At 47.1% G+C, this 10,884-nt stretch overlaps 2 protein-coding genes across 2 annotated transcripts; both read right to left on the bottom strand.

The window, feature by feature from the left end:
• Nucleotides 1-384: 384 nt before the first annotated feature.
• On the bottom strand, nt 385-1,499 carry LOC135921679 (uncharacterized). Its single transcript, XM_065455978.1, has 2 exons — nt 1,420-1,499; nt 385-1,311 (listed from the first exon to the last, which is right to left on the bottom strand). The coding sequence occupies exons 1-2, from the start codon at nt 1,429-1,431 to the stop codon at nt 841-843; spliced, it is 483 nt and encodes a 160-aa protein (XP_065312050.1). The 5' UTR covers nt 1,432-1,499; the 3' UTR covers nt 385-840.
• A 1,189-nt stretch (nt 1,500-2,688) lies between these two features.
• Nucleotides 2,689-5,658, bottom strand: LOC135921678 (uncharacterized). The gene is made up of 3 exons (XM_065455977.2): nt 5,634-5,658; nt 5,202-5,501; nt 2,689-3,386 (listed from the first exon to the last, which is right to left on the bottom strand). The coding sequence occupies exons 2-3, from the start codon at nt 5,468-5,470 to the stop codon at nt 3,143-3,145; spliced, it is 513 nt and encodes a 170-aa protein (XP_065312049.1). The 5' UTR covers nt 5,471-5,501; nt 5,634-5,658; the 3' UTR covers nt 2,689-3,142.
• Between the last annotated feature and the right edge of the window lie 5,226 nt (nt 5,659-10,884).

Below are 10,884 nucleotides of genomic sequence, written 5' to 3'. Positions count from 1 at the left end.
ACGCTTGTATTTGCGATGAAAGCAATATACACGGTAATATTACTCTATATAACACAAAGGAGGGTTCCTGTAGTTAGTAACATTCTTAAAAACAAATGGCGCATCCTGAAGGAAACTGTGATCTAAGGCATATTTAAGCGTTTGTGGAGCATCTTTAGGAAGATGCAGTACAGTTACTTCGATAAAGTTAGCTTTCACGGAGTACGGAGAACCACACCCGCACGTCGACCGCTAAGCCAATGAACAGCCGTTCTTATTATTCAATAGATGGAGCACGGGGAGCTCGTGACGTTGACTGCCAGTTTCGGTTTCTAACTTAGGCAAGCCGCATCTATTAGGTAAACTAACAAGCGTTGTTTGATTACCTTTTCATAATATGTACTCCTTTGTTACCGCTAAGTTCGGACCCATCAGTGCTTGAGGTTCCACAAAATGATTTATGCTCCGAAACTTACACTTTTTCTAGATGTTTGCACTAAAAATGTTCACGTTCTAACGCTCAAATTATCTCGATGACACACATGAGCAAGCGAGGACTCTGACAAGCGGTCCTGTTCTTTTCTGTAGATACCATTACTCTGTTGAGCGAGTCATGCTTTATGTCCTAGTGGTGTAATGCTAATTCCCTACTGCTACAGACGAGAACATTTTTAGCAGAAATTGTTCATAAAGCGTAATCAGAGAGTGTGCCAGTCGAAGTGTCTGTAAATCAGCGGCGTTGTTCCCTTCACAATATCCAGAATCTTTCGAATAGTGCAAGCGTTATGCTGAAGTCATTGACTAAAGTATGTATTCACAAAATTCATCGGCATGGTCAAAGTAACAGCATTCGCGCCTCCATCAGAGCGGCGCAGGGAGCGCCGTGTTGTCGGTACCGTTCTCCTGCAGAGCGAGTTCGGTGAGGCTGCCAACACTTGTGGCAAACGACAAATTCGCAGTTGGCAAGACGGACGCCTGGCTACCGCGGTTCAAGTCGCCGGGAAGGAATGTCTGAGGAATGCCCACGTACTGGACCACCTCCGGCGCGTGCGCTGTCGTCAAGCCGTTGGCGGCAGGCATGGCCGCAGCTGCGCTGCCTCCGGCTGCTCGAACTGCTGCTTTTCGCAGAATCTCTCCCGGATCGGCGATCACGCCGTACCAGACGAACACCGACACCAACGAGGCTACAAGGATGAGGAAGCCGGTGCAGAGTGCAAAGGTCAGGGTCCGGTTCATGGCGGCCGCGGCTCCGGCCTCGGCTCCGGCCTCGACCTCCGAGGTGACGATGGCGGTCGCACGAATCAAGACAGTTTCACGACTGAGCATCTCAGGCTGCGGAACAACTTGTGACGAGACTCTTGTGTCAGCGACGCGCGCAGTATTTGTCGCCGTCACGGTGACGTCAACGTCACCCGCAGCAAGGTTGCCGCTGTTACTGACCTGGACATCCATTGCCCTGTTGTTGACAACGAGGAGTACAGAAAGTATGACGCTTGCGCTATATTGTCGCTGTCCCCAGTCTTCTTCTTTTCAGCCTTCTTAAGATATGGCAAATACCCACTGTGGGAGGGCTGGTATACTAGTGGACAACCTTCTGTGGCAATGAAGGGTAATGTGCGGAGACAAAGCGCGAGCAAATAAGATCACTCCTGAAAATATTCCCCCATTCCCATCCGTGTTCGTTTAACCTGTGACAGAGAAAAACGTTAACATCTCATTTACAATGGCAAAATAAGACAAAACGCACCATCGAGTGTAAAATATGGCTCGTTTTTCTCAATTTCTCTTCCTAGTTTGAGCAAATGCGAAGCCGTCGTACTTTCAAGCTACGCCGATTGAGTATTGTCTCCAAGAAACCAAACGGCATTGTCGAAACGCTGCCGCGCTACTTTGCGCAGTAAGAGACTGCGCAGGGGCTCCGTCACTGTAGTTTTCCCTTCATTGCCGCAGAGTGTTTGATAGTCTGACAGTGACGGTGACGACCTCAAAGTCACTCAGTTTTTGCGAACAGAGGTGGTAAATTTTTTCATTTCGTCCAGTGGCAATCAAAAAGCTTGAGGCTGACAAAGGAAACGCATTCTGCGTAGTCATAAATTATGACGTTGATGTATCGACGACAGAAAGCATGAAACCAACAGGCGAACACAAAGTTTTGTGCACCACTGACTCCGTTTAAGAAAGGCTTCTATCGCGCGTCATCTTACAACGGAAAATACGAAAGGCGCAATATAGTGCCGGCCAACCTAAATGTCGCAGTTACTCCGTACTGCCCTCCCGCATGTCAAGATTGCGAGAGAAAGAAAGAAATCTGCTTTTAGTTTCCAGGAAAATTTCAAACAAAAATGGAAAGGTTACTCGGATTCCGCAAATTGCAAGTAAGCAACTGACCAAACCAGGACGTATACACAGTGCCGAATTTACGTTAGTAAGTGTCCTTCCCCTTTTGCCGGCCACCTTCGCTAGCGGCATGTCCAGCATCAGGGTTGGCTGCAATATTCTTTTACGAACAATACTATCGTGAGAAGTCTTTTTCTGAATACAAGCCCATAAGAGTAAGAGCGACATGTATGCAAAATGAAATGTGGGCCCATATTGACAAGAAACATCTTACGTTAAAATTGTTGGTAAGAAAAGCGCTCAAGAAGCGCTTACGTACGAGCGATAAGCTTTGTGAATGCGGCCCCTATATTCCATGAGGCAGCGAAGAAGTCCAAGAATAAAAATAATAATAATTTGAGAGAAAAACATGGCTAGTAAAGAACTAAAAATCCCAATAACATTTCCAACACAAATGTCACTCCAAGGCCTCCGCTTCCAGCTGTAAGCACAGATGGCGATAACATTTCTTCTTTAAATCTTTTGGACAATTATTTCACGCTCCAGGAAAGTTTGTTTGCACCTCTGCAGAAATGATGAGCGAAGAAGGACGTGATGTGATTTTTCCGTGCTTCGGTCATACTGCAGTACGGGCACAGCGACATTTAGACTTCGAAAAGCACGAAAAAAAATCATTCTTTAAGAGTAGTCGACCCTTAGCGGGCTCCTATGCAGAACGTGGTAAGCGTTTCGCTGTGTTTATTCCACTACGGCTCTGAAGTTCGCCAAGCGTGGTGTTATTTACAGCAATACGACTGCACTGCACGCACTGTACTCCCGTGCTGTCTCACAAAGGCGCTGGCAAAAGGTCCTCCTCACGCGCGGTCAGTCCTTCTGTAGAGGCCCCCGCGCTGCTCAAGGCGTCCGCTCTGGTCGCGGGAGCGCGGCCACCGACAAGGATAGGAGGAGTCACACGAAGCGGGGAAGTGGAGCTCGAGGTTTGAACTACGCCGACAAGAACCTTCGGCAGCTTCTCGGGGTCACGAGTGGTGCGCATGAACAGACTGCTAGGCCGTGCCACGTAGCGGTACCTACCAATAGTTGAAGAAAAAAAAACACCGTAATGGTTGAAAAAGTGGGTACGTATTATATTCACAAAACTTCCGCTACAAAAGCAGGATTCTGAATTGACTGGTGCTCGGTTGTCCGCCCCATTTATGATATAAAATCAAAATCGAATCGCTATACGATATCGTGCGTACAGAAGCCAGGATCGGCACGATAACAACGAAATCGTCGAGGCGATAGCGAATCACGGAGGGCGTTTGCTTAAGCGAGTTTTCACAGTACACGCTCAGGGCCCATTTTAACAAACACTTCATTCGCTATCGAAGGGCTCGTGAGAACAAGTGCGGGCCAATCGGGATAGAATATCTAGTATCAAAACCACCCAGAGAACGTCAAAGATGACAAACAGCTCTTAATGAAGGAAAGCTTTGCAGATTAGACCCATTGTCACAGAACTTCTCTTCAGTGCCGTTTTTAATTTGCTGCTGTCGGAGAAATTGCCTGTATATCATGAGTGGCAGCCGTCAGAACGCTTGCCTGAGAAGAAATGATCTCAGGTAAGACAATCTTACCGAATATGGCCTCCTAGTGCGCACAATGTAGTGATTCGATTGCAACTATTTCGTTTTTTGAGCTTCGTTAGTTGTCCATAAACAGCACACCACCTAATTTATCACCAAAATCGACTGGTGGTTAGTAGTACATGATGAGAAACGTATACAATAACGCGAAAGCAATCGCTACAAAGCAACGGGTACCTTAGTGGCACAGCTCTGAATACTGCGGAAGGAAAGACGTAGCTGTAGGCTTATTCAGGCGCGCTCGCTTATAAAATTTGCAGAAATATCCCTTACCCTAATGCGTATGCGATAAGTGAACAACGTCTGTCATAAGGTAGCCCTGAAAAGGAAACATAACGCAGTAATGATTGGTCCCTGTTTTAGCGAACTTGACAGTTTGGCCAACGCCTGGTCTTGTTTGAAAGGTAATCACATGAAGTTCTTGTATATGAAAGCATGGATGATTTCACTGGTTACGTTGCTTTACCAGATAGTACAGGCCAAAGAGCATACCTTCGTGGACCGGCACATTAACGAACGCTTAGGACGCCCCTTCAGTCAGCAATACATTTGTCCTCTCGACTGATCAACGCGCGCTACATGACAGTAGAAAACGCGCACCCACAGGGAGCGCTGAAAATTATCCACACATGAGTTTCAGGACATGAAACTTACACGAGACGCCTCGTGAAATTCTGTGTTCCTACTGAGCGTGTTCAGCGTTTTCAGAGCAGCTTATACCATAGAAGGATCGACATTTGAGTGAGTTGGTATAGGTTGAACATCTCTACGCTGTCCTGATCAGCGCTGTCCTGTGTGTTTCTGCCTTCTGCATTCGTCGTCTTGCGCCACCCCTTTAAGATGTTCAGCTTATACCAGCAGAAATACCAGCTCTGATCACTTCCTTCCTATCTACGACATCTTTTCGCCTCTTCTCCCACTTGCCCCACACTGCTGACCGATGTTAAGATGTCAGCCGTGTGTTGGACAGTTATGGTGTGATTAGCAGGCTTTCCTCCTCTCTGTCAATTAAGCTCTCTCTCTCTCTCCCTTTCTCTCTCCGGAGAGTTTGTATGACTGCACCATATAGCTGCATAGCGAAAAAAAAACAAAACAAGGAGACGAGCAGCGGAAAGGACAGATCGCGCTTCACGTTATTCGGTCTGTCTTGTGAGGCAGGGGCACAGGTAAGGGTAGACGTGGAAATTGAGCATTCGAGCGCATGCGGAAGGAACGGTAGCTTCAGGAAACATGCACTAACGGTACTGTTTTGCGTACCAGACGGCGCCGGTGATTGCGAAGAGCACGATCACGATTAAGGCGTTGGCGGCGACACAGCAGAGCGTGAAGCGTTTAGCCACGACCACCTCCGCGACGTCGTGCTGGGTGTGGTCGCGATTGGTGCCTTTACCCTGCATGTGGTCCGGAACTGGCTGACTAGCATGGCCGCCGATTACCACACGGGCGCTTGCAAAGCCTCTATCACCAAGGCTAAATTCTAGGTTCGAAGACACCTGACGCATGATGATGATGATGATGAAAGCCATAATGTCGCTGGCACATAACCGCTCAGGAGGACTGGGAATGAAACGGGTGATTTTAGAGATGTGTTAAGGGACTAAATCCAGAAATCAATCATTTTGACGAATAAGTTAAAGCAAGTAAAATACAAGACGATTAAGTAAGCAGTTATTAAAATCGAATACAGACATGTAAAGAAAACACCCGATATTTCCTCTTCTTCCGAGCCCTTTGTAGTCATGGCTCTTGCCCACACCTATAAAACCTGTTTCTGCATGTTGTTCCAACTAGGTTCCAGCTATAGGTGGAAAATATTTGCAGATACCTTCCACTGGCCTAAAGGAAATGGTGTTAGTATACAGGATTATTATTATTTTTAAACATCCATAGCAATAAATATATAGAACTGTGCTTCAGTGAAATAACCAAAGTTCTCCGGAACAGTGTTCCACATATGCATGTACCTATATTATATGGAACATTGTTTCACACACCTTTAACTCGAATCACGTTTGCGAAATGAGGTACCTATTATCTTGGAAATTCCCTTGCCACACCTCTACGTAGAAACGTGTTTAAGTCTGGGAGTATGAACCGCATATTTAAACATGGTTCCAGGTAGAGTTGTGGGAGACAATGTTACGGATATTTTGTGGGCAATGCTATTTCAGATAACAGTGGCTATTTCACTGGAACATACTCCATCATATTTATGGTTTCGTGTCTTTCCTTCAAAGATCTTCCAATGTTGTCCAGTGGCTGTCGTTTTGTTCTGTTGAGCGTCAGTTCGGGGGCAAAAGAATGGGGCATAGCTGTTTCAGCGCTAACCAGCACCTAACTTTTGCTAAACAAAATATGACATGCCACCAAATAAAGAAACGGTAAGAGAAAGGGTTACCGCTCGCGCCACCGGCTATCTTCTAGTAATTACGCAATTAATATTTGTAAAGTCAGTCGATTTGCTCTCTTGGAGATTGCCGAAAGCACACAGCAAGACGTCGGGGAGGGCGCCAACGATTCGAAAAAGTTACATATGCAAAAAAAAAAATAGCACAGGAATCCTTTACACTCGCTGTACCTTACCGTATTCAATTGAGAGATGATGCAGGCCATAAACTAAAAACAAAGCATTACGTTCGCTATAAAAAGTGGCGCAATTCAAACTGCGTGTAGGTAGGTTATCACAGTGAGCACCATGTGTGTTACCTATGGTGTTAAGAAGATGAGCGGAACGAGAACAGGATAAAAGCGGGAGCCAACGTTTCGACAAATGGATTTGTCTTTTTCAACGCGTCGGATGCTGTCCTCAGCACAGTATATATGCGTCGGGTTTTTGAAGGGGAGAGAAGTAAGCGTATAGTGTTAAGAAAGCTTAACAAAGGCGAGGTCGTAGCCAAAAGAAATGGTTGCAGACTTGCACACATCAATGCTGCTCGGGGCAACGTGAATGCATTATTGCTTCTCCCGCAGTTTTCAACGGAAATTATGTGTATACAAACAACAGGCGACATGAGTATTGAAATAAAATAAAAGGTATCGCTGACCATTGATGCAAGTTTCGCTACATAGTACTAACAAGGCCATTCGACGATATGCAAACTTTGCATTTATGATCAAGAACTAACTGGCCTATACTGGAAACCGTTTACTGTGAATCTCTAAAACCTTCCAGAATGCTAAGTTAGTTTACATGCCGTTCGTTTACATCTTTATCGGGAAGCTCTTTATTTTTCTCTTGATCAACGTTTAGTTGCTACACATCTACAAGTACGTGAAAGACAGGAGGTCTGCGTACCACCTATGACGCTTTGTTAGTGCGACGGAAGTTCCTGAAGGATGCTTCTTTATCCTATTAATTTGCAAACTTCTCGTATCATTTCTTAGTTGCAACTACGCCACCAAAGAATTACTTTTGTTTTCGAACACGTTCGTCGCACTTGCTTAGACACGTCCCTTGGTACGTCTAAGCGTGCGCGAACGAAAGAAACAAACCTTTGGCGCACGTAATGGCGGTAGCAAGAGTGTCTACTCCGCAATTTCCACACCCGAAGATTGCCGAGAAAATCGAGTGGCAGCAAATCTTTCCTCGCTCGATACACGCACGCGCTTCTCTATATGGCGTCCTTCGAGGATTCTCATTCGGAGACCATGATTTGAGGAGGGCGCGGTGAGGTCAGCCGCGCTTCTTATTCGCTCAGTCTCTTGCGTACAGTTTTGGTGCATTGTATTCCTTCCTTCCTTTCTTTCTCTCATTCTTTTTTGTCATCCCTCTACAGAATGAGCCACCAAGGAAATGACAATTGGAAAGGAAGGATGCGAAACAAAATGAGAGAAAGAGTCAAGGGTATAAGTAAGTGAAGAAGGACGGCGGCTGCAGCAAAGCGAGGCCGTTCATCGACCCGCCCAATTGGCTCCGTGCTTGCCATTCCAGTGAACGCGGTCGGCGCAGCTTCTGTGCCCGAAGCTTTCATCTTTACTCCTCGCTCACCTTCCGCACCCTCTTCCCTCTATGCGATGCTTGACTCGTCTGACGAGCCCGTGTTCGATCAGCGAACCCCGATCCGCCCTTCGGTAAGGCCATCGGCGAACCCCGATTCCCCAGGCATGGCTTTCTACGGAGGAGCGAATACGTTATAATCACGTCAGAAGAGCGTCATGACGGAGGAAAGAAAGATTAAACAAGCAAAACTGCATGCAGACGCATGACTGGCTTTCAAACACGGCATAGTCCTGGCTAAGGCACGGGTGTCAAGCTTAGCTAGCCTTCCACATTGTAAATATATTTACACCTTCAATACTCGTGTAAATTCGCTATAACTCGACCCTTATACCCGTAAATGGTGTAAAAGTGTTAGTTATTGAGAGAAAGCACGCTTAAAGGTTAATATCAGTTTACAGTGCTACGGGAGAACATAGAAATGCAATGGGGCTGTTTGCCTAGCAGCACTTGACCTATCTTTGCAGCGGTAGGCCTAAACATGTCAGTCGGAGCTACGGGGAAGCGCCCAAGCAAGCGTTTATTCTACTTCTTCTACTTGTCGTCGTCTTCTACTTTCACCAGTGCCGTAGATGCCTTCAGTACTATCACTACCCAGCGAGAAAGGACACATCCCGGCGACCTAGGGGCAGGAGAACACAAGGGTCGTGACAATGCTTGAGCCGGGAGACATGGACAATTTCCTGGTCGCAACGACGTTGATCTAAAGACGCTTGCGTAGGCTCGATGAGGTAGTACTACGGATGTTTATTGCAGTGCCCGACAGGGACCGGGGTACTTGGAGAGCAGCTTGTTTGAAAGGGCCGGAAGGGTAGACGAGACCAATAACCAGACCAGCGAGACGGGATCATAGCATGCAGCTGCAGACAAGTTATGCATAATGGCGTTGCTTTTGGCGCCACTGGTCCTGGTATGTGAACGAACGAGCTAGACGGCGAGATTCTTTGGTGTCTTTGGCGGCTCGGGAAACAGTCATTGACTACGAAGCACCCGGTGGGTAGGTTAGAATTGTGTTCATAGTGCATGAAGGTTCGGGTCCATAAAGGAGAAAGAAAGGTGAGAAGTGGTGCTTTGTGTGGCAGTATTGTAAGCGCATGTGACGAAATGCAGAACTGCATGCAAATTAGAGTGGCCAAATGAAAAATACATGGCTAACATGCCGCCAAGGGTCCGATTAAAACGCTCTGTCATCTCAGTAGCTTGGGGATGATGTGCCGTGGTAGCGCAGTGAATGATGCGGCACTCCTTTAGCAACACTGTAATGACGTCGAAGAGAAAAACACGGCCGCGGTCGCTAAGTAATTCCCGAGGCGCTTCATGCCGTAATACCAGGTTTTGAAGGATAAAACTGGCAAGCCTTTTGCTGAAGCAGATGACAGGGCTGAAGTTTCAGCGTACTGCACGATGTGGCCGATAGCAACAATAATCGAGCGGTTGCCCCCTGAAGTGCTGGGAAGCTGACCGTTTAGGTCAATGCCGACGCGGTCGAACGCTCTAGCGGGGCATGGCAACGGTTGAAAGGGGCTTGCGGCATGTTGAAGTGGCGTCTTGCGTCCTTATGGGGCATGACTAGGTATAAATGCTAACTAAACGGAACATACAGCGCCAGTAGTACCAAAGCTGGAGACGACAGTATGTCTTTAATGCAACAGTGCGACCGCATTGTGGGCCATCGTGGAAAGTGGCGCAGATGTCGGAGCGTAGGTGTCGGGGGATAACAATCAACCACTTGCGGCAGCTGGAGTTGTAGTTGGGACGGTAAAGCAGGTTAGCTCAACTAAACAAGTACGTGGCCTGGCGACGGAGCGTCCGGGATATTACAGCTGGCGAGCGGATCAACTGTAAACCTAGAAGCTGAGAGAATCATGGGTCCTTGCGCTGCTCCGATGGCACGTCGGACCTTAGGAATCCGTCCTTTCTTTTTTTTAACGAGCACATCCGGCGTTCAGTGGGCAAAATACGATACAGACGCTAGCGCAACGGTGCTTGTTGACCGGCGTCGATAAAGTAAATGGCTGCTCACGCTCGGCCCAAGGACGGTTGGTCAATATCGAATGAGGCGCGAAAATGCTGGAGCAGTTATAGGGTAATTGTAGAAGATAGGGCAATTGGTCGTGCACCATTTCAATAATTTCACAAAAGTCCATTATTGTTTGACTGTTCTCCTTTTGATTAACTTGAAACATAATAAATGGAATCTGCTGGTAAACAAAAGTAAGTTTTCGCTATTTTCCTTCCATTATTCAATACTTCTTCTCCTTGTCGTCACACTAGGTGCGTAAAGCTGGCTAGAAATAGCTTCCGACAAAAGGTACATGTTCTTGTACGCACAGGTACCTCGTGGCGCAAAATAACACTCAACGCTATTTCCCAGCTCTGCCAGGTTAAGTGAAGCAGTGCGAACAACAAGACGAAGCATGTAGTACTAAGCGCCTCAAGCTATTTCATTGTCGTTGCGTAACATGACAAACACGTCTCGTTTCGACGGAGTTTTGTAGCGTCGAGATGCTTCATAAAATGCTTGAGCAACTCATGGCTTGTAGTGTAGTGTATATGTGCCCAAGCTCGCCACAAGAAGCATCTAATAGTTCCTGATGTTCTCCGGTTGGGTGCCAGATTGGTGCAATGGTTTTGCAGCTGTCTCTTTCGTCTCTGCACACAACTTTTCCCGTTGAGAATGGCACCATATCGTCCCCGCGCTCTATACCGCGGTCTTGCGAAATCCCGGGTTGGCAACTCACGTAACGATTCTCGTTTCGAGTTCACCGCCTCGCTCACCTGACACCTAAACGAAGCCATTGCTACTCTCGCACACGCTACAAACTTGGCCGACAGTCCCATTTACTCACTCGGACGAAGCTCGGTGATTGATGGCGCTCGCACTACGATACCGCTTCTCGACGCCCAGGCGACGAAACTGTCGCCAATGCTCGTACTGTATGA

This window comes from Dermacentor albipictus, chromosome 3, assembly GCF_038994185.2.
Source record: "Dermacentor albipictus isolate Rhodes 1998 colony chromosome 3, USDA_Dalb.pri_finalv2, whole genome shotgun sequence".
Taxonomy (NCBI): domain Eukaryota; kingdom Metazoa; phylum Arthropoda; class Arachnida; order Ixodida; family Ixodidae; genus Dermacentor; species Dermacentor albipictus.
This window is presented reverse-complemented; position numbering and strand designations above follow the sequence as displayed.